This window comes from Cyprinus carpio, chromosome B2 (assembly GCF_018340385.1).
Source record: "Cyprinus carpio isolate SPL01 chromosome B2, ASM1834038v1, whole genome shotgun sequence".
Taxonomy (NCBI): domain Eukaryota; kingdom Metazoa; phylum Chordata; class Actinopteri; order Cypriniformes; family Cyprinidae; genus Cyprinus; species Cyprinus carpio.
Window position 1 is genome coordinate 21,689,372 of NC_056598.1, and position 24,479 is coordinate 21,713,850.

The 24,479-nt window shown below is 37.7% G+C and overlaps 1 protein-coding gene across 1 annotated transcript in view; it reads right to left on the bottom strand.

Moving 5' to 3' along the window:
• Positions 1 to 1,484: 1,484 nt before the first annotated feature.
• insra (insulin receptor a) overlaps positions 1,485 to 24,479 on the bottom strand; it is a 46,691-nt gene continuing 23,696 nt past the window's right edge. Inside the window, exons 3-21 of the mRNA XM_042718629.1 lie at positions 22,141 to 22,462; positions 17,588 to 17,727; positions 16,811 to 16,955; positions 16,490 to 16,704; positions 16,274 to 16,400; positions 15,665 to 15,915; positions 12,900 to 13,067; positions 12,576 to 12,774; positions 9,337 to 9,620; positions 9,108 to 9,247; positions 8,413 to 8,572; positions 6,814 to 6,913; positions 6,651 to 6,718; positions 6,193 to 6,422; positions 5,811 to 5,921; positions 5,519 to 5,678; positions 4,402 to 4,531; positions 4,165 to 4,299; positions 1,485 to 2,921 (exon numbers count right to left, since the gene is read on the bottom strand). Of these exons, the coding sequence (XP_042574563.1) occupies positions 2,567 to 2,921; positions 4,165 to 4,299; positions 4,402 to 4,531; positions 5,519 to 5,678; positions 5,811 to 5,921; positions 6,193 to 6,422; positions 6,651 to 6,718; positions 6,814 to 6,913; positions 8,413 to 8,572; positions 9,108 to 9,247; positions 9,337 to 9,620; positions 12,576 to 12,774; positions 12,900 to 13,067; positions 15,665 to 15,915; positions 16,274 to 16,400; positions 16,490 to 16,704; positions 16,811 to 16,955; positions 17,588 to 17,727; positions 22,141 to 22,462 (3,440 nt within the window). The 3' untranslated portion in view covers positions 1,485 to 2,566. The remainder of the gene's footprint in view (positions 2,922 to 4,164; positions 4,300 to 4,401; positions 4,532 to 5,518; positions 5,679 to 5,810; positions 5,922 to 6,192; positions 6,423 to 6,650; positions 6,719 to 6,813; positions 6,914 to 8,412; positions 8,573 to 9,107; positions 9,248 to 9,336; positions 9,621 to 12,575; positions 12,775 to 12,899; positions 13,068 to 15,664; positions 15,916 to 16,273; positions 16,401 to 16,489; positions 16,705 to 16,810; positions 16,956 to 17,587; positions 17,728 to 22,140; positions 22,463 to 24,479) is intronic.

Here is a 24,479-nt window from a genome sequence, read left to right on the forward strand (position 1 = left end):
CCAAACAGTCGGAAGGGAGCTTCGGAGAAAATAACTTTGCACCGGTCTTCTGCTGTCCAATCATTGTACTTCCTGCAGAATTTAAGTCTGTCCTTGATGTTTTTCTTGGAGAGAAGTGGGCTTCTTTGCTGCCCTTCGTGACCCCAGGCCATTGTCCAAAAGTCTTTGTCTCACTGTGCGTGCAGTTGCTCTCACACCAACCTGCTGCCATTCCTGAGCAAGCTCTGCAATGATGGAGACACGATTCTGTAGCTAACTCCTCAGGAGGAGACGGTCCTGGCACTTGCTGGACACTCTGGGATGTCCTGAAGACTTCACTGCAGTTGAACAGCTCTCCTTGAAGTTCTTGATGATCCAGTAAAAGGTTCTCTCAGGTGCAATATTCTTTGTAGCAATTTCCTTGCATGTGAGCCCATTTTGATGCAACGCAATGATGTCTGCACATGTTTCTTTGGAGGTAACCATTGCTAACAAGAACACAATGATTGGAAGCGCTTCTTACCTCCTTTTATAGCAATCAGTCTGCTCTTACAATCTAATTAGTATGATAGTGATTTCACCAGACTAGTACTCATTCACAATCTCACATGTGCTGCTGATATGATTAGTCAATTAATGTTAGCTGGTCATTTTGTGTCAGGATCAAAAAACAGTGAAAAGTTTTTTTTTGCCAAAAGTAAATTTTTTGGCCAATGAAGCTTTTAGCAGTTATTTAAAATGCATGTGAGCACTCTACACAATCTAGAAACAATGTGAATGAACACCACCACAGCTTAAGCAGTAAACTTTGCAAAACACAAAATTTATGTCACTGCCAAAATTTTTGGCCATGACTGTAGTATCACATGGTCTGCATTCCACAGAACCATATAAATTGAGTGTAATCAATGCTCCGGTCAAATCACTCCCTTGTGCTCACATCTCCTCTCGATATGTGTCTGACTCACTTTGTGCAACTTTTATATTGCAAAGCTAGAAATGGATATCGTTGCAAGAAAAAGCACCTCAGTTACGAATTCTAGCTTATCAAATGTTATTGTGCTTGTGGAAATAGATCTTAAATATACCTTATTGGGCTTGCTATTTTGTATTCATAACGTATGTACTTTTGGCAAAGTGCAAATGGTATAGTTATGTGTGTTTGGGAATTACTGCATCGTGGCAGTTCACTTTGGGAACATTTAAAATAGTGTTTGCAAAACAATCCCACACCGTTATCTAGTACATACAATCAGTACTACTTTAATCTAATAATTGTATCACTACCTTGAATGACACCGATAACTGTCTCTACGCAGTTCTATGTTGGCTGGGTTTTTTGTAGTATATTTGAGTTCCGTTTTGAATGTGTTGTAAAACAGGGACATTTCCGGGGACAGCTACAGTCTGGGACAGGACCGTCCTGAAAACAGGGCCAAAAGCGACCACTCAGAAGTTCCCCCAATTTCTCACAAGGAAAACACAACAGAAACACATCCATTCGCTCTCGTTGAATGCACCTCACTGCTTTATTTACAGCAGTTATTTCCACTGATATCAAGATTTGACATCTGAAGCTGAAGGCGTCTAGATACTCCTGTGCATCTTGGAGTTGCTGGCTGATCAGAGGTCCAGGATGATTAGTATGATTTTCAGATTAGAAAAAATAAAGAATCGAGACAAACATGTAAAAAAATTTCTACAACCGGCGATAACTCTCAAATGACAACATATCATCTATGTACAAAACATCAATAATATATTTATATATATATTTTTATCATCATCTATACCCACTAAAATATATCAAAGCAGCAACTATTGGTCAATCTGAGGAACTCTTTTAGTCTCTTTTAAGTCCTGAAAACAGTTTAAATATCCTTCAGCTGTAAATGTGTGAACACCGGGGGGAGGGAAGAAGAGAAAGAGCACAGGTAGGCAAATAAATAAAAAAATAAGAGTCCAAAAATCTGTTCGTTCTCTGTGTAGTCTGGAATACTGAGTAGCAGGTAGAAAAGCAGTGTCTTGTACAGGCTTCCACTGTAGACAGTTTGTTCTTGGAAGGATGCTTCATGTCATCCTACAGTTCCCAAGTTCAACAGGTTTGCCACCAAAGCACAAAGTGTACAGACTGAGACACAACTCCATGTTGTCATGACGTAGGCCACAAACAGAGTAAGGTCACTTTTTTTCTTTTAATTTCTTCTAGATTCTGTCTTTTTCTGGAGAGAGTCAGGGAGAATCTGTTGGTGGATGAGGAGATGTAAGGTTTAAAGCAGCCTTCTGGTTGTCTGAGGTTAATTTCACAGTTTGTTCCATTTGACCAGTCCTTGAAACTTGGCAAATATAAAAAAAAAAGAAAGAAAAAAAAAAAAAAAGACAGAAAAAGCAGTTGATGTGTATCTTTAAATACAAGAAAAGAAAAAAAACCCTGCACCCTGTATCATCATCATCATACTGAGGCAGTAAAGAAGAAAACGAATGTCCTGAGATTACTTTCTGAAGGGCTTCTGATATAGAGCTCGATAAAAGTGAATCTATAAAATGATGAAAAACAATCTAATATAGCTTGATGGGGTAAATAATATTAAGAAGGGTTAGATCGGGGTAGGGATAAGATGCGTCCGTTTTTCTTGCTGCCATTCATATGTGTATATGGCACGTGTTCCTCATAACTCCCCCGAAGGCCCACGGATGAGCCCTCGTCCCCGTCTAGACCGCACTCCCTCTGAGAGTACGAGGAAGGGTCCAGCGGGATGCTCTCCATGTTCTCCATGTCCATATCAAACTCTTCCGTCTCAGGCGGCTTGTTCTCCTCACTGTAGAAGAAGGAGACCTCCTGAAACGAGGGATGCAGATCCTCCCGGAGCATCTCGATGATCTCCTGGAAGGTGGGCCTCATTTTGGGATTGTAATTCCAGGACATTTGCATCAGGTTATGCCTGGAAGATCAGGAAAAAGGAGATGAGTTCAAGACTTACGCTGGGTTAAAAAAAATGCTGGGTATTACACTGATTATATGGAATCCAATTCCTCTCTGTGCCCAAATGCTGTAATTTGATGCAGCCAAATCCTCAATAAAACTGTTTTCATTGTTATATTTTACTGTTTCTTTTGTCAGACAACCGAATTAATATGAAATAGTGACTGAAACGTGACCCATTAAGATTTCATAACCAGCTCTCCCTTCCAAGATGATAATCTGCTCAAAAATCCTGATAATTGAGCCGTCGTCTGATGAAAATCAAATACACATAAGATAAAGACAATAGATGTGCTGTGATTTGGGCTATACTTGCAAGTAGAATTAGAGAGGCAACATAATATGTGTTTTAACTGAAAGCGCTGCTCCTCTCAGCCGCTCTGTTAATCGTGAGTTAATAAAATTAGTGCCATTAAAATGAGTTTTCGTTAACGCATTAAATTGGACAGCCCTAATATCAATCTATTTTTGTATCAATATTTTTATATAAAAATATCATTCTATTGAAATCAATGTGATAAATGACTTCGGTTAAAAGTAATCTTAAAAATAATCAAACCTTAAAAAAAAAAAAAAAAAAAAAAAAAAGGGTCAGATTATATGATCCAAAATGTGTAACCTTTCATCAAAGTTATCCTAAAACCAAAATGCGTTCTTGTCTTAGAACATCTTTGATGAACATTTTTGATCCACTTCAAATGTTGACTACTGTATAATTAGCTATTATTTATATATAGCTATAATTTCAATTTTTTTTCAAATATTTTCTTTTTGTTGAGAAAGCAAAATAAATAATTAAATTTAAACAACAAAATTATGAAGAAAATGTTCTTGAGAAATATAAATAATTCTTTTTTTAGATTTATTTTTGGATCTTTTTTTGCCTTTATGATAGGACAGTTAGTTGACAGGAAGTGAAGTGGGAGAGAGAGAGAGGGGAGATGGGATCGGGAAAGGTCCACGAGCTGGAACTTGAACTTGGGATGCCCAAAGCACAATGGCACTACACATCGCCACCCTTCCCACGAGCCTACTGGCACTGACAAAAAATATATAAATAATTCTTGCAAAAATTCAAAAGTATTGCTAAAAAAAAAAAAAAAACACGGGAAACTCTTGACAGGGCAAGTAGAAATTGTAACTACTTGTCTTGACTGGTCATCAAAAAAAAAAAACAGGCAATATATCAATAATATACTCACAATCTGTCTGCACAGTTGTCCGGTCTGTCCAGATATCCTCCCTCCATCACAAATTTAAGGACCTGTTCATTGGACAGCCCCTGGTATGGCTGCTCAGCCAGAGTACTGATCTCCCATAACACCACCCCAAATGACCTGGACAAGCACAGCATGGGTCATGAGTGATTAACACATATGCTTTAACAATAAACATTGTCTCGGTTTGGTTATTTATGTGTGTGCACGCTGTCAGTTCACCAGCAGTCTGAGTGAGCTGTGAAAACTCCATCCTTCAGCGACTCAGGGGCCATCCATCTCACAGGAAGCAGGCCCTTCCCACCCTTTCTGTAGTAATCTGTCTCATAAATGTCTCTCGTCATGCCAAAATCTGACAGCAGAGAACACAAGACAAAATAACATCATTAGAAAGCTCTTACAATAATAGATGACACAATCCAATATAGGAGATATATTACAGCACATCCTGTGCTTCAACACTTGTCCCTCCTTTATCGTTATGATATTGCATTCAGCAGCTCATTTTGAACCAGACCCAAGACTAGTTCCACCCAGACAGAGAATCATTTATCATAAAAGGACATAATTATACACTGTGGTTTTTCATTCACATGAAACCAGTGCATTGAAGCGTCACCTATCATGAAAGTACACATTTTAGCAAGGTATTTACACAGGAATCATAAATGAGGGACACAATGAATCAGTTCAGAGTGTCTGCATTTTGTTGATTGTGTTGACTATTTATTGTTGCCCTCTTTTAAGAACTGCTTTACAGCATAATTTCATTTTGTTTGCATCATTAAAACATTATTATCCTGTTTAACACTGTAAAGCTGCTTTTACACAATCTGTATTGTATAAAGTGCTTTAGAAATAAAGGTGACTTGATACAATAGTACAAGATATTGGTTATGGCGTGTACTGCTTTTTCCTTACCGTAAATATTGAGCTATAGAAAAAAATTCATATCAGTTTATTTATATAGTTTAATATCTTTTTAGATTTTCATTTTTCATTTTAATATTGTTTGTGATTTTATTCGCTTTTTATATTTCTATATAGCTTTAATAAATGTTATTTTCGTTTTAGTATTTTTTACATTTCAACAAACCCATTTCGTTCAGTTAGTAATCAAGAGAGGATTTCTAAGTATCTAATGTTTATATATTATATATTTTTATTTTTAGCAAATATTGTTTGGTTTATTCTTCATACAATGTAGGACCTACTACCATACTTCCGAACCAGTGTACGTTATGTCAGTACCTTGGATCGTTCAGAGCTCTGCATAGGAAATTAAGAGGCTGTAGCTCTTAAAACTTGCATAAATTTACCCCTATGATTGGTATTGTACCTCCAATTTTTACAGTCAGGTCTTCGGCTACCATGCAGTTCCTGGCAGCAAGGTCTCGGTGCACAAACTTCTTGGCGTTGAGGTAAGCCATGCCATCTGCTATCTCTGCGGCCATCTGAATCATCTCTTTCAGTGTTGGAGGAGGCCGACCCGGATTATTCTGTCAAACAGCAGAGAAAACAAAAATCCATTACTTAAACACTGCTTTTATTAATCTAAAAGTCTAGCTCCTTATAACAAATCTAAAAGCTGTAGCAGGTCCGATAGTGACTCTTCTGCTATGGTTCGTTACCTCTGAGTCAGGTCTGAGAGAACGCAGGAAACTCTTTAGATCGCCGTGTGTCATGAGCTCCATCACCACCAGAGTTGGCTGGCCTTTAGACACCACTCCCAGCAGCCTCACCTAACCCACAAAATCACATTCGTTACCATCAAAATATGTCACAGCAGTCCAACCAGTGTTATTACTGTTAACTACAACTTAAACTTAGTCTTAAAGACTATTTTCATAATCAAATTAAAGCTGAAAATGAACATAAAAAAGCACATAAACTTACTAACAACTTAAAATATAAAAATAAAACCTAATTCAAAATATAAATAATATATGAATAATGCTATAAAACTACAAAACATGCAGGACAGGAAGGATGACATATAGAGACATGTCTTACCACATGGTGGCAGCTGAATGCCTTCATCACAGAAGCTTCGTTGAGGAACTCGATCCTCTCTCTGAGGCTGGCCGATTCGTTAACCGTCTTCACAGCGACACGGGTCTGCGGCTCACCTTTAACTATGTCCTTTCCGATGCCCTCATACACCATGCCGAAAGATCCCTGGCCTAACTCTCTCAACAAATTAATCTTTTCACGAGGCACCTCCCACTCGTCTGGCTCATACACTGCACAAACACAACAGATGTGCATGACACACAGTGCCATATTTGAGATGAAGCAGATTTCATACAAGGGAGAAAGTCATTTTAAATGTGATAATCATCCTAAATCGATAACACTGTTAATGTGATCAACTCTGGTTCTATTAAAACAAAATCAAATGTGCATCGACCACAACATTTTCTGTCAGATGTTGTTAAGCACACTAAAAAAAAGAAAGGAAAGATGCTCACCCTCATCTGGGCTGAAATACTCTGGATTTGGAGAGGTATAAAGACGCCCAGTCGGACCTTCTGTTTGCCTGGTCAGATGAACACAACAAATTAAATTCATATACCTCATAAAGATCAGTTTCCTACATTGGTTTTAAGGATATTCACAAGAGAAAACACTTACTTTTTCTTGAACATGAAAAAGCCCACAGCTCCCATCACGAAGAGCAGAATGCCGCAGATCACAGGACCAATCGCTATCTTCAGTATGTTAGGGTCCATACCTGTTCACATATACACAATAGAAACAATATAGAAAAAGTGTGCATATCCAAACCAAGTTTGGTACAGGTGCAGCACACAATGGAGCACATAATAGCAAGTATTCATACACTGATAGCAATTCACCAATATATTATAGAAAGCCTTAAAATAAAAAAAGAACAGGCCTGGCGCTATGGCAAAGGGGAGAAAGAATCTGTGCACCCTCAGTTTTCTTAACAAACTTTAAATTATTTTAACCGTTAATGGATAATTTATTGGAGGAGCATGGGCACATCCTCTGAGGCCTGGATAAGACTTGTGGCCTAGCCGGAAATTTGTCCCATACCGGCATTAAATTAATATTTGTGGCTTGAAACAGCTGGAAAATTTAAAGTGTACTGCAGTTCTATGGATGTTTTGCCATTGAGGTAAGGTTATTAAAGTTAACTAGAACTATTAAGAACATTTATGTTAATTGAAATAAAGCTGAAATAAAATAACAAATATGAACGCGGAAAAACTGAATACAATCACATATGAATTAAATAAATAGCCCTATTTGCGAAATTTATATTTGACTTAATTCACAGATTAACAAAATTAATGAAAAACTGTGAGTTCAATATGCTGAGTTTATTTTTTTAAGTTCACGGAAGGGAAATCAATACAGCAGAAAGATCCATCTTTCTGTTTTCTGTATTTTGAAAAGCACAGTGTTTTGTCGTTATTGTGACTGTACACAAATAAGAGTAGACCCTTTAACATTTCATAATGATGTCTTAATCTTATCTTTATTTCTGCTGTTGTAAGAAACGATATTCAAGAATCAAGTGATCACTCAGGCGCGAGTGAAGTTCAAAGCATATATAACAGTTTAGCATTGAAATACATCATGAATATGGAAACATTTTTGAGTGGATTCATGCCAAATAAGAGAGGTAGGCTATGTGAGCCCAATGCCAATTTAATTTTCGGCAACACAGAATTCATTCTGGGTTGATGTTTGATTACTATCCTATTTTTCATTATCTTTCTGAAGACTGTAAAGGATTTGTTATGGAGTGAAAGGAACTAAAACAGCTTTTAGCTATGTTTATCTGTATTTATAATGTTAGTAAACATCTAGCTTTATTTACCGGCATTTTACATTAGGCTATTCATGAATTAAATAATAAAATGCAACTTGACCTTTACATGGCTTACTTCTTTGTTTTGGTTTTGTCTCAAAAACACAATTTTATAAAAGGTATTTTTAAATCATGCAACAAACGTTTTAAAATATATAAAAAAATTTACTTTAAAAACTAGTCAACTTTTGTATGAATGCTCGCGGGCGCATCTGTTTCTGTTTTGTCATTGCGCATTATAACAGTGTGTGTGAATATTTACAAGTTTTCCCACATATACACACAAAAACCTTCTCAAAATTTGGTTATGTGGATCTTATGCATAATTTAAAAACTGAAAATATGATATTCATAAGCATTATATACAAGCTGTGTGTGTGATAGCGTCTTACGTAGGTCTTCCACATAGAAGTGTGTTGGCTCTGTCCATGATCCATTGCCTGCCAGAGAGGTGGCTCTGATCCGCACTGTATAATTCCCAGGATGCACCACTCTCAGCTTGCAGCCTCCGTCTGCAATATAATTCTTCCTGGATACGCAATGGTGCAGCTCCTAAGACAAAGGCATGCAGTTAGACAACTCACACTGCTGTGCACATCGGATTGAAGACGTCCATTAGCCAGTGGCAAAGTCTTGGCTTTTATGATGGTTTTAAAATCCATCTCACACTAATACATCCACATATTACTCATCAGACATTAATGAAACTGCTAGAGGTCAGCGTAAACAGTTACAGAAACAGATTGTTTCAAATCCATCAACGGAAACATGTGCCACTAAGTGCAAAACTGTCATGTTTTGTTTCACTTAGCTTACAACAATTATTAGCCTTTATATAATCATCCCTTGTTTATCCAAAGCTTTTCAAAAACAACATTAGGAACATTTCCACTGTCTCTGGCTAGATTTCTTCATGGTTACAGAAATACACAGCTGATGCAATGATGCTAAAATAGCTTGTTGATTTGGAGCTAGCACATGTTGATTTCAACAGGATTGATAAAAATCAGATTTAAAGTGCAGCCAGCGTTCATGGGAGCAGAGAGCCTGGAAAGAATACAGACTTCGATCTCATGGAACATCTCACCTCTGTATCTCCCAGTCTCTTATAATGGACTTCATACAGAATAATCATGCCGTTAGGGGCCTTAGGCTCCATCCACCGGATGTGTACAGAGTACTCAGACACCTCACAGATTATCGGCCCTACAATGTCATCTGCTTTTTCTATAAAAACAGATAAAAAGAAAGTTGTTAATAATATATTCACTATACTATATGAAATAAAACTGCATCATACAATAACAATCCCATACCTTCAGGCATGGTGCGAGCACTGACATAGGCCGCCATACTGCAGCGAGAGGGTTCAGTGTCATCATTGCAGGCATGAATTTCTATCTGGTAGCTGGTAAAATGCCGCAGATTGGAGATGACTGTCGACTCCTTGGTCTGAACAATCAGGGAAATCTTATTGGCTTCTGCTTCCTCTTCTGGGCTACGAGTGGCAGAGCCATTCGGCAGTGAAGAGGGCGTAGTGAAAAGACGAGATGAGGTCCTGTTGGCAATACCCACCAGAGATCGACGCTGTCTTGATGTCCTAGAGACACAAACACACAAAGAGGTACTAGATTTAGATTTAGGCTTGAAGGATATACAGGTTGTATTTTAAGATTGGTTTGTATCTTGCATTAGCACATGTGAATGACCGATCAGACCTTTAAAATGGAAACCAAATGGCTGTGGATGTTGAAAAAGTGTGCATATGTTGTGATATCAGCTGAAGTGAGTCAAGTAATAATGCATGTAAATTACGCAGCCTTGCCCGAAGATCAAACAATCTGATTGGCTGCGGCAAAACAAACATTTAAATGGCAGTTCTATACATTTGCAGCTCTTATTGAGTCTGTTAATCGAATGGTCACCTGCGCTAAACAGATGTTCAAGTCACAATCTTCAACTCTTCAAAGCAACGTGGGAAAAATCAAAAGGGATATGACAATTGCCTTATGACGCAGAGTCTGTTCTTTCTTTGGCTCTATGACTAAGCTAGCTTCACTACAGCTCAAAAGGAAAAGGGCTTCCATTATCACTTCATTGTTAAATACAGACCACAAATTACTGTATAATTACATAAAAAGCATGGCAAATTATGGTTTAGGAAATAAATGGAGTCTTAAAGTGACTATTCATTCAACAACTCTGAACAAATTCAAACATTAGCAACTTCACTTGAGTGCAGTTTTCCTACTGTTGACATTTCCTGTTGAAGCAGGTTGTTTGCGAGAATATTTACACTGTACAGAGAATCAACTGGACAAAAAATCTGGTTGCGCAAGAAGACATTAATATACATGGGCATTCAGATGTTAAGAGTCAGTAAGACTTTTTCTAATTATACTTGAACTTATAAAGGACACAGAAAACTGGTGAAAATGACAGCAAAAAACAAAACAAAAGTTTTCTATTTTCAATAAATGCTACTGTTTTCAATGATATATTTATCAAAGAGTCCATGGTTTCTTGCAAAACATTAAAGAAAGTATTATAAAGAAATACCAAGCACTAAGGACTATTTTCAACAGGGTTTAGCTCCAACTTGCCTTAACACACCTGCCTGAAAGTTTCAAGTATACCTAGTAAGACCTTGATTATCTGGTTCAGGTGTGTTTTATAAGGGTTGGAGCTAAACTCTGCAGGACACCGGCCCTCCAGGACCGAGTTTGGTCACCCCTGATTTTCAACATTGATAACAAAAAATGTTTTTGAGCACCAAATCAGTGGAATTCCATTTTGAAAAGAGAAAATAGTTATTTTAGATGCTAATGCTTTTTCAAAATATGTTTTATTGTTTTTCACTTTTATTATCACATTAATATAGCCTTGGTAGGCAAAAGATACTCTTTCAAAAACACTACACAATATTACCGACCCCAGACTACTGAACGTTCATGTATTTAACCCATTATATCAGAAGACAAAATCTAAAAGTGTATAATTGCTGAAGGTTATTTTGGTCATTTTTTAAGGAGTACAACACAACCATACATGAATCACGAGCCACAAAATTCCAGTTCATCGAGTTCATTACTCACATCACCACTAGAGGGAGCAGAGAAGCATTTCATGTGGTTGGTTTTAACTATTCCAGTGGTAAACCACTACCAGAGCACCACAGCCTTCAGTTATTTCCACAAATATAAGAGCTCAGGACAGGAGGATTCAGCTCTTTTGGCGTGTTCTAACAGCCGAAGCATTTCCGAGGATAAAATCATTTTCAAGTAAAACCATATTTTAACATCTAAATAAAATGAACGGAATACTTTTTATAGTCTGTAAAAGCGCTGGGAATAAAACGTGCAGACCAGCTGCAAGACAACCATAATATTTAGAACAATGTAGGGTAGTGAGACAAACCGTCTGTGTAGGAGTCTGCACTTCCTCTGAACACGTCGTGGTAGTCGTTGTCAACATCGTCTATCACTACTACAGAGCAGACAACATCTTCAAAACAAAGATTACACTAAACCAAGGCCTGTGCAAAGCATGAGAGAAAGTTTGTGTGTATGTGCGAGCGTGCATGTGTGTGTGGGAGTGGAACGGGATCTTTAAAGCCAGCTGTGAGCTTCTGAAGGCCAAAGATACACAAAGACAGTGAAAAAGCACCTAACAAAAACACATACTCAAGGTCTTGGTGGAGTCAAAAACAACCCAGCCTGACCACTAAGACGTTCAACCCTGAGCTTAGAACTGGAGAAAACAGATGAACGCCGTGAATAATCTCCACCTAGAGGGTCATGTTAGGTGAAGAATTTGACAGCTGCGACTCAAGGGTCTCTGAATGGAAAAATATCATCTGTTTCTAGAGCCTTTACACTAGGACTAAGAACTAGTCCTAGTTGATAATTTTTGCATAATGCTCTCCTTGAAACAATGTGAAAACTGTCCATATATGCAAAAAAAAGAAGACCTAATGTATGATATATACTGACTATATATGTAGAAAGTCTATTTTAATTTATGCTATATATTGTCTTATGAAAAATGTTTATATAACATATGCAATATACTGTTAATTCATGAATGAGTCTACATAATGTTTCTATGCTATATATTGCATATATGTGGAAAAAGTGTATATAATGTGCAGTATGCTAAATAGTCTATATATTACAGTGTTTATAAATGTGATATTTATATATGAAAAAAATTATATAAATGTTTGCTATATATTGCCTGATATATGTTGCCAATAAATTACAAAAAGTTTCTATTATGCATTTCATATATTATGTATATTTAATATATGCAATATATTGTCTATAAATGAAAAAGTTATGAATAATATGTGCCACATATTGTTTATATATAAAAAGGTCCATATAAATTGTGCTATATATTGAATGCAAATATAATAAAAAAAAAATATTTTCATAGAAAACCATTTTTTACTACTCAGTGGTGTCACTGGTGCAGGTTCTAAACAATTATTCGTAAATCAATCATTTTCATTATCAATTACACAGTTGAGGAAATGAGAAACCAAAAGGTTTACCTGAGCTCAAAGACTTCATTATGGAGGTAGTTCTCGAAGGTTTTGCGGTATTCTGTCTCTTCCGCCTCTTTCTTCAGCTCTTTCTCTGTTTTGGGGCAAGCGCAGCAGTGGCTACCTGGGCCCTGCTCTTCAGTTTGGTTCCACTTCTGTTCCTCTTCACTGTCCACTTGTGTGGGGGCTCTGGTGGGCAGCTTCATACCTAAACAACAGAAACGCAAGGCTCAGACTTTGTTCTGACATCATTAGAGATAACAGCCTGAGTCTTACTAACCCTAAACCTTTGAATGGTAGTGTGTATGTTCTACATTATGTATGTTTTCTAACCTTTCTGACAGTAATCAAACTTGTAGAGCTCGCTGGCTTCTGGTTGCTGCTGGCAGTAGACCAGGTAGTGTGTGATGTTTCCGTTTGGATCATTAGGGGGCTTCCACTTCAGTATGATCTGAGATGAAGAGTTTGATGAGGATATGGGGTCCAGGGGCACAGAGGGTTCTAAAAAAAATAAAAATAAATAAAGAACAACTCAAACAAACATGATTGATTTTGAATGTGAACAAGCCAAAACAGTAGACTAGTAGAACAGCAGACTAAACTCAATTCTGGTTAGACCACATTGTCAGACTGGGGCACCAATGAGACAAGAAGAATAACGACAGCTTCCGTCTAAAAAGGAAGAAGTGGAGGGGCACCATCGATGTCACAGCGTGCAAACCAAACTGTTTGCTAAACCAGAAAAACAAAAAAAAGAGAAAAACCCTAAAGCACTACTTTCAGCTCTTGCCAACCAGCTGCCGAAACAATGTTCTCAGCTTAGTGAATGGTTATGTGGTTTATCAGGAAAGAAAGACAAAACAAGCTCAAAAGGAAGCCAGACAGACACCTAGCAGCACTGAAAGCAGACCACATTTTTCTCCTAAATCACGGCCTGTCATGCTGCACACTGCTGAGTGATTTCACACCACTGAAAGTCATCAGCAACCTATTTTACCAGCCTTTGACCTTTTATTGCTCGCCCATGCCAAGCCTACACAATAAACACTGCTACTGGAATCAGAAAACAACTTCAGAAATGAGTTCAAAATTCAGTTTAAAGGGTTATTCCATCCTAAAATTAAAATTTTGTCATTAATCACTTACCCCCATGTCGTTCCAAACCCGTAAAAGCTTTGTTCATCTTCGGAACATAATTTATGTAATTTTGGATGAAAACAGGGATGCTTGAGACTAGGGGTGGGCGATATGGAAAAAATATCATATCACGATTTTTTTTTTTTTGAGATATCACAATTCTTTGTCATGTTGGTTTTACTAGTTGTCTGAGCATTACAGCCAAACTAATTTCCCTATTATAAAGACAAAGCCTTTCAAGGTAACAAGGCCAAAGAGGGTGAAGATTAAAATATTTGTTCTTATTTTTAATAACAAATATAAAAGAATGACAAAGATACACATTACAACTACACATAATATACAAATAAAACAAGCAGTGCTTTATTTTCAGGTACAATAGGTGTATTTAGCAGGAGCATTCAAGAAATTGAATGAACAAAAATAAAAATAAAACCCTACATATTCCTAAAGCAACTGTATTAAATTTCTTCATTCAAGAGCAGTGATTGATTTTTCTCTGTGTTTTGTTGTTTTATTAACGTTAAAGGAATAGTTCACCCAAAAATAAAAATTCTGTCAGCTGTCTGTCAATTCTGTCATAGTGTTTTATTTTTATACCACCATTTACTCACTCAAAAGTTGTTTTAAACCTGAATGAGTTTCTTTCTTCTGCTGAACATATATGGTATTTTGAGGAACATGGAAAACCAAACAGTTGCTGGTCCACAGTGGCTTTAAGACCTGCACGCATCTAATATACAGGCACGCATACGTTTTTCTCTCAACCGTTTACTTTCATTTTAGACATAACCAACTGAGTCTACATGCAAACCTTGTGTGTTTTGACAGTATTAGCATAAAAGATAACTTAGTTCAATAATCAGGCGCTGTTTGACAGGCTTTAGCGTGTGCGCTTCGGGTGTATGCAGCGCTCAGAAAAAGCACAGGTCAGACCAGCGCGCGAATGAAACATTTAAAAGCAAATAATGAGAGCTTTACTCCTGTGAGAGTAACTCTACTGCTGAGTCAACACTGATGTGAATGCATGCGGTGTTGTACAGTACAGGTGCTGGTCATATAATTAGAATATCATCAAAAAGTTAGTTGTCAGTTATAATCAAAATTAAAAGAAATAAACATTTGAAATATATCAGTCTGTGTGTAATGAATGAATATAATATACAAGTTTCACTTTTTGAATGGAATTAGTGAAAGAAATGAACTTTTTGATGATATTCTAATTATATGACCAGCACATCTATATGACGGAGGCGCCAGAACTGCAGCTGATAGAATGTGTGCTGTAGCACGATACTATGAAATTTTTTCAAAAGCAGATCGTGGAGACATTTTTATCGTACATGATCAAAAATCGTAATATCGCACACCCCTACTTGAGACTGTCCCATAGACTGCCAAATATATAACAGTGTCAAGGTCCAGGAAAGTATGAAAAGCATCATTAGAATAGTCCATTATTTTTGTTTTCTTCTTGTACAAGAAGTATTCTCGTCGCTTCATAACGTTACGGTTGAATCACTGATGGCAGATGGACTATTCTGACGATGCTTTTCATACCTTCCTGGACCTTGACACTGTTATTTATTTGGCAGTTTATGGGACAGTCTCAAGCCTCCCTGTTTTCATCTAAAATATCTTAAATTGTATTCCGAAGACGAACGAAGCTTTTACGGGTTTGGAATGACATGGGGGTAAGTGAATAACGACAAAATTTTCATTTTGCGGTGGAGTAACACTTTAAGCAGGTTTGGGACAGATCATGCATACAAATGCTTCAAATTCAAACCTCTATTAGAAAAAATTATTGTTTTGAGCAAGGGTGTACTTTCTACATTTCTAGGTTTGTCCTCTCCACTTCTGGAAAAATAATCATATTTTTAAAATTTCATTTTGCATGACAGCATAGAGTCGTAAAAAGTGTCATAATCTTCCTATGAAGCTGCTTCTGAAGCTCTTACTAGTAGCATTGGTGCGGACATAGATGATTTCACTCTTCGCTCCATGGACTTGGTGCTCATCAGAAGCGGAGAGCTGGGTTTTGACCATGATGGCGTACTGCGTCCACGGCTTCAGAGGGAGGATGAGGTACCCTGGTTCCTGCTGTTCCTTTCCATCTGTGGCACGAGGCGGAGGGTCTACATCTGCTATGACCCAGCTGTTAGAGCCACATGCATCCTGACCGTCAAACTCAGTCACGTTCTTATATGGCCTAGAGATGCAGAGAAAAATATCAACAAATCCTTAAACAGAACTCTTCACTTCATTGCAATAAACTCAATATACAAAAACTAAGAACAGCTTTAAAAAGAACCTTAGAGTAAGGGTAGATGAGGTTTTGAATATGGTGAAAATGAAAACGTGGCGGAAGTAAAGGAAATACGGTCTGTTTAACTTGGTATGGACCATTAAGTTGGCAAAACACAAAATACAGACTTCACTTAAGACTTTCCAGTGGGCAAAATGCTCTTGATTTTGGACAGTACTTGTATTCCTCACAGCCTCATTTAAAACGCAGTAAATAATCTGTCTACATTGATTAAGCTCCATAAAAAAGTTAAGTCACTTACGCCTCTTTGTATAAAACCATGAATCCCAGGAGGTCTCGAAAATCTGGTGGCCAGAAAGGCTCCCATTTAATTATGATCTTGTCAGAAAGTGTGCGAACCTGTGTGAACTTCAAAACCTGGCTCTCACCTAGTGAAACAGCAACAAATTTCAGAAATCAGATTTACTCAGAAAGAGCATATGAGCAAAACACAAACACAAGGCTATGCCTTCCTCACATGAAGCCTGATCTCCATTGGTCTTTGAGACAATGTCATTCTTTGTTTGCCGGTTCTTAGTGCCCGTCACCTCCTCCATCTTCCGGATCTCTGACATGCAGAGTTTAGAATTATGATGGAAAAACATGCGACCCTGCTTGATGGTCAGGTTGTGTTTGGACCAGTCCCACAGTTGACGCAGGTTCTGGTTATCGAGGGCGTAGAAGGAATAATTCCTGATGGGAAAGAACACAGCACACAAGTGAGGACGAAGGAATACATAAATGAAATATAGATGACATGGAACCATTAGGTAGACAAATCCAATGAAAAGACTCCTACCCAACTTCCTGTGTCTCTCCATGGATGATTCGGAGCTTGCGAAGGAAAGATAGAGAGACTAGGGCATATGAGTGTCGTATAGTCAGGTAGCCGGTGATCTCCTCCAGCTGTCCCAAGTTAGCTTCCAGCTCTGCAGCAATGTTATCTAACAGGAAGAAATGGAAAGAGCAGCCAGTTTAAAATCTACATTTTTAAACACCTGCACTCTGATGAATGTACATATAAGCATATGTATATTTGTAATTGATTACATAAGTAATAATTAATGACAAACCATTGCATTACTGGAAATAAATGCACAACCAAGGTGGTAATGCAGTCACAATGCAAAATAGAGAAATGTATGATATTATTAATTATTACATTAATTATTTATTAATATTATTATTATACCCCTGAATTACAGACAAATGAATAATAATAAGTTTTGTAATAATTACTGTGTATATTTATATGATTATTTAACTTATATTAATTTATACTCTAGAATAATTGACATTAATAATTAAATAACAGAAAATGTGTGTGTGTGTGTATAAATAAATAAATGAATATATAAATAAAAATTAACATCTCATTGATGTTTACTTACTAATCTGTAAAGGAGAATGGTTGCCACAGACATTATCCAATTATATAGTTTAATCATACAATAACATTTGCAGAGCGCTGATTAACCAATCAGAACCATGAATTCCAGAAAGCTATGTAATAAAGACGTCCTTCTACACTTGCACAAAGAGGAGAAATTGTATTAAAGAGTTTGTTTGTCCTTACTCCCTCCGCGGATGTTGATGACCAAACTGCCATTGATCACAGTGCATCCTCTCAGAGCCTGCGCCGCAGTGACTGAGTCCACTGTCTTCAGTCCCATGCACACTTTAGGACAGAGGCCAGCGCAAGGGGTGCAGTTCAACCTGCGGCACAGAACACAGAGTCAAATCTACACAAAGCCACACGACAAACAAACATGACAAAAGTCATTCATCCACACGTGCTGTGAATAGAACACGAAAACAAAGAAACGCAGATATGATGGAATGTTTCTATTCTAGTTGACATTGAAGCAAATTTGCGGTATTAGGACAATAACGGATTGTGTGTGTCAAGGACGTGGATCCTGTTGCGCAAAGTGTCAGGGCTGGGAGAGGGGGGCGCGGGTGACCTTACAGGGCAGGCCGAGGGTGCAATCAAGGATGAATGAGACGTTCTCTCAGACGTGCCAGAGACACAGCTTAATCACTGATTGTTTTTGTAGATACGTCGGGCCTGACTGAGGAACTGTTTGTCTTTTGTGCAGGATGCTTTCTGAGCCACTGTTTCCTGTGAAACTATGCTACACATATTTGTAAGACAACTGTAATAAAGTGTGAATCCACAAGTAAAACAAAGGATATGGAGGCATGGTTTACATGCTAAAAGTCTTAATTATAATAGCGTCACAACATGAGACCAGATGTGAAGCCGTGCCAAGAATGTGCACAAACCACCTATCGGGTAAAGCTCAAGTAATGGGTCGTCGCTGTGTTTTGCGCCTTGTTGCTCTTTTGTGGTACCTGCCAAAAAGGACGGAATGTGCTGCGGTTTATCCAGCTAATCTGAAGCGAAGCTGGTGTGTGGGTGAAAGCCGTATTTCAGACATAGTATGCTGTGTCTCCATGCAGCAGGGATGCAACTCAAGAGTCGTTTATCTGTCAGTGGCCAGACGGCGCTCCCTGTCTATGCAGCTGACAGACAGAAAGACACAAGCTGATGAGACAAGGGTGTCGAAACTCCTGATATCTCAATGAAGGCCGGATAGCTTCTTTGATTTGTGTGTCTGCTGTCTGAATTCCCACAGTGCACCCACACTGCCCAGCCTAGGGGTCATACTGGCACAGGTGAAGCAAGAGTATCATGAGAAAGAGGGAAGGAAAAAGAGTAAGAGGAATGGAGGGTTGTGGTGTCTTGCTGGAAATGGGTTTGAGTTAGTTTTTTGATAAAGTTGGTTTTTTTTCAACCACATGATTTTGTTTTTATTCCAATGAACACAAAAGTACATTTTAGGTCTGCTTTTTAGATACAACAAAACAGGATGGTGATTCAGACTGTCAAGCTCCAAAAATGATAAAAAGTGCCATAAAAGTGGTTCATTCAACTTTTGAAGCCATGTAGTAGTTGCATCTGAGAAACTCATTACACACAAAATATAGTCTGTTACTCAAACAAAGCTATAGAATGGCTTCAGAAGACTTGGAATATAGTGAAAGAGACAAAAGGGGCAATTTCCTGAAAGATTGCTTATGCTTATGGTACTAATGCTTTCTCCAGGTTGGCAGTATGACTCACCATTTTGTGTTGTTGCAGTATGAATAAAAAAAGCTGACACATTTTCATCAGTAGAATAAACTATTAGATGGGTTTGAAGTGAACTGAGAGTGAGTAAAAAAATGATTGAATTCTCATTTCTGGGTAAGAAAAAAAGTTTTGGCACCAAGGTGCAAAATAAATAAATAAATAAATAAAAATCTGGTAGATTCCACAAATACACAGCATGATTTCTAAAGGATCATGTGACACTTAAGACTGGAATAATGGCATCACAGGCAATTACATTTTAAAACACATTAACCAGAAAACAGTTCTTTTAAATTGTGATAACTAACTGTTATACAATTTTAAATAAAATTGTAATAAGAAGTTTTCTGTAATTTCAATCAAATAAATGCAGCCCTGGTAAGCATATAAGACTTTGAAATATATATATAAAAATGATATCCCAAAATGTCTGAACAGAACTTTTTCCTCACTGCTGCTCTTCATATCACAACTCTGAATAGTAGCTTAAATGTATTTCCCATTTAAACAAGGGTACTTGTTTTCTTTTTTAATCTTGTATCTAAATATTACATCTCTATTATATGCTCTGCTGTTTTCATTGTGTCTGACCACAACTGGACCAAAGAGCTTCTGAAAATCAGAGATTTGAGAATGTCAAAAACCATTTATATGAACAATCGTCCATCCTTCCGCATACAGAAACGCATGTGTGTGTAGAAATAGCATGAGAGGTAGCATATTGGCTATCCTGCATTTCCACCACAAACAAACAAACAATACATTCTGTGTAAAACTATGTAACAGGCTCTGTAAAACAGAGGTTAGCGGTCTGTCGTAGTCGTCCAATTCCTGCTCAGAGCTTCTTTAAATGGGCACAAACAGCACTTCCAAGCCTCAAGCTAAGTCTGCGCTGCTTTAAAACTCACACTCTTCCTCTTATTAACATACAATGTTCCCTTTCTGGCACTCTCTCACTCCTTTGTGCACTCAGACAGTCGACTGATGTCAGTACAGCCCTGATCACTCTAAGCTAGGGGTCTCCAACACGTCGCTCACGAGCTACTAGTAGCTTGCAGCCTGATTGGAGGTAGCTCGCCAAGACATATTGAGATATCGACCGTGAGGTTATTTTAATGATCCTGTTATGTATTTTAATTATCATTAAACCTGTTTTTTTTTTGCGATTTGAAAAAACACACAGTAAACACACTTCAGCGTTAATCAAATTTATTAAGAGTCTCACGCAGCCGCAACACGTAGAGTAGTTTCGTTTTGTGTGAAAAAATGACTGAAGGCAGACTGCTGAGGGAAATTATATGTAAGGAATAATTATTGACGGGCCGTTGAATTATTAGAAAAATAATGCACACCCAAAGTGGTGATGCAGCCACGACGCGAAGCGTCTAATAATCTAATAATTCAACGGCCCGGATTATTCAATTATTCTGCTTATACTACGGTTACCACACCTCAAGACATCATCAGATGATATATTTAAAGGGATTCGTCTGGTTTTTGTACTTAAATCGCTATTGTGAGTAGGATTATTTCTTCAGCATCTCATCCAACGCCTCTTTTGCTGGTTCCCAAACATCATTTTAAAGCTGGTAATGGAGGCTTGAGCCATTGATAGCATTCTAATGCAGTTATTAATGAAGTTATTAGAAAGAGAGCGAGAGAGACAGAGACACACAGAGAAAGGGAAAGCAAGAGAGAGCTAGTGTGAATTAGGCTGCCTCTGTACATCCCTCAACAGTGTTCTGCAGCAGCGTCTCTAAACAGTGCTGTTATTACCTCGCTAGTGAGAAATGTCAAGTGTATTTACTTTCAGAAAATCATCTGTCATGTTGTTGTTTTTGTTTGTCCTGTGTGCTGTATAGGTACTGTATGCTAATTTCTGTTATTACAGTTTTACTATGCAAAGTGATATGGAACTGTATTGTGGTGAAGATCTGCCTGAAACTACGTTCACTGTGTGTTTCCCTGAAAATAATTGCACACCTCACCCAAATTTAAAGGCTGATATGTTATAATTTTATTTTTAAAAATGGTCAAAACTTTATTTGAACATGTAGTACATGTCAGTAGATAACATGTTATGAATATTTTTGTTAGTTTAAAATCTGGCCATGATTTTTTAAATGTTTTATTTCGCTGTTTAGACAAATAAAAAGTACATAGTGCTGCTAATTTTATTTGTTGGCTTTTGTCAAAACTTGGTCAAATTATTTCAGTGTGTGTATCAGTACTTTTTTAATATTTCCAGCACATTTTAAGAACACCATGTATAACAGTTTGGATTGATACATTATTTAAGAGATTTAAGGACTGTATAACATTGGTAGCTCTCAGCCACTTTCATTTTTAAAAAGTAGCTCCCGAATGAAATAAGGTTGGAGACCCCTGCTCTAAGCCATCTTTGCAGTTTAGTCCTTTTCTTGTTCCTCGTCCATGAATGGGACAAACAGGAAGGATGCGTGAAATCCCCGCTGAAAAAAATGTCTTAAACCTCTCTAAGCTGTTTTGCTGGTCTTAGCAGGACTCCCAGTCTGGTCAGACTTGTCTGGCCTGCTGGTTTTATGAGGATGTTGAACATTTTTCAGACTGGGAGACAAGCTAGACCAGTTTAAACCAGCTATACCAACAACCCACTTTTTTCAGCAGCAATGGATAGCTTACCAGTTCATATAACCAACACTGAGTTCTTGGTACTGTTTGAGCATATGAAAAACATAAAGATCATGTTTCATGTAAATAAAAGAGGAAAAGTCAAGCGGCTAGTCTATCTATTCCATTTTCAAGTCTGAAGTCTAAATGAGGCATAAAGTGGTCCAGTGACCCAGACACGTCCCCCTCTTAACGGGTCACACTTCATACACAACAGATTTAGCTTTTATGGATCCTGATGCACACGTAGCATGTGAAGTACCCTTTACAACACTTAGGGACAAGTGCACTAGTATTTGTGAATGTTCATTGATTGGAGAGCATACAAGTAGCAGGTTACTTACGTAGTGGAGTTGACAGTGGTGTACCCAGAAGGGCACTCTGGAATGCAGGCGCCATTGTGGATGACGTATTCGTGGCAGTCACCTTTGCCCTGCTTGCACTTGTTGTGGAGCTCCTGGCAAAAGCTGAAGCTGATGCAGCGCCAGCCCTTAAAGGTGTAGAAACCAGGTGGGCACTTGTCAACGCAGGCGTTATTGTGCATGAAGTTGCGGCAGGCCACGCATTTGCTCGAAGAGTCGGGCTCCAAGCAGCCGCCCAGACACTGGTCATGGCAGCACTGGTTGTCTTTAGTGCAGGCACGGTGCTTGCATGAGGAAGGGCACACTGTGGAAAGACAGAGAGAGGGGGGTTATATTCAAATACTTTTTTTTAGGGAAAGAACAGATGCTTCTCATTCACAGTGACATATATTCATATAGTGGGGGAGAAGGTTTGGCTTAGTGTGAAAAAAAAAACACTTGACCATTCATTTCCACAGGGAAAATCAAAAGAAATATATAAAACAAACAAGTGCAAAAAACTTCACATTTTATTCTCATGTCAAATGAATAAAATATGCTAAAGTAAGACAGCTGCAAATTAAATCTGACTGGAAATATAGATTATTATCAGCAATAATAATTATAATAAATTATGTTGATAAAACAACACCATACTACAATACACAATGATCAGGAATTTATTCAGAAATAATTTCCTTTCCTTTTTTCAAAAATGTACTCAATTTAAAACATGCACAGAAAAATGACTACAAGCATACACCTATTTAAATGTGTAATTCGACAGGGTCAAGCAGTACTCCTATTTTACAGCTTGATATTGGACAGCATTTGTGGTCTGTTGTTGATTACCACATAAAATAATGTTGACGTCAGTTTATAAAAAGAACAGAAAACACATTTACATGGAACCCTTTAAGGCAAAATTACACAGATTCTTCAAAAGCCATAACTTCAAACCATGTCAAATTTTCTTTTAAATACAAATAAGCACATGAATTATTCAGTGCAATGTTTTTGTTTTTTCTGTAAAGCTGACTAAACTGTTCCTTATGAGGAAAGACTAAGATGAAGAAGTTAGACTGTAGGTAGATTTTTCCAAAAAGTGTAAATAATTTGGCATTATCAACACATCATTCTGGTTGTTTAACCCCCGATCAGCTTGACACAAAACACTGGCTTAACTTATGCCATGAGTTTGAAGCAGGACTATCAGTTTGTCGAACCAGTGGAAGATAAGGAAGTGTTTAAACGCTGAACATATGACAAAACTGTCAGTTGGAATAAGTGTATGCTTTAGAAACAGTGTTAAGAGTGTTGCTGAAACTTCTTAGACTTCCAATGTAAATTAAAAAAAAAAAAAAAAAAAAAAAAAAAAAAAAAAAAAAAAAACTGTAAAAGGGTTCGATTTTTCCTTCCGTTTAATTCATTATTTTCTGTGGAAATTCACAGATGCTGTCAATAACTCACTTGTAATATAAGTAAGTGATTTCTCAGTAAATCTACACTCATGTCTTATCTTGCTGTAACAGCACGTTACAATTGTCAATATTAAAACAATGACAAAATGGCCTACTCTGATAAGCAGCTCCTAAAATGGTGTAACTGCATTCCTCTGCCTTTTATGTGCTCTTTCTTTCTGTCACACACACACAAAACCTCATAAACACACACTACACAGTGCAGCACACTGCTGCCAGTTGCTTGACAAGAGTCTTGTTGTAAGTCCTTCTCTCCCACAGAAGTCAGTGTTTGCATATTTCTTCACCCCCCCCCCCCCCAAAGGAAAGAGGCCACATATGGCATAGGAGCAGGAGATAGGAAAAACCCTAAAGATAAATTCTCGAGAGTCAAAGAGGTCCCTATATAGTTGATGGAAGAGAATCTACAGTGATCTAGGCTATAGATTCCTCTCAAATCCCTCTATGTGACTTTACTGTGACTTTTCTAACAACGTGACCCGCAAGCTTGTCTCTGAGACAGTCTGTTAAAAATAAACCACGCATGGCTAGCTGGAGCATACGCTGCTGCCCTCAAACATACATATGAATGCGCTTGTGCATGTGTTTGAACACGCACACACAACCTCCCTCTCACAAACACACACAAGTGAACAGAGTTTTGTTGCTGGCTGTGGGATTCTTATATAAGTGTTACTCGAAATTAGTTCCTAGAAATGTACTCTTGTAATCTTTGTGGCTTTAAACAGTTTTAAGTAGGAGCAGTTATTTATTTTTATTGCCATGTCAGCTTCCAAAGCATCCTCATGGCAAGAACCAAACTGGAACACAAGAGTTACAAACACAAAATAAATCCCTACATTAAATAAAATTAGACAAGAC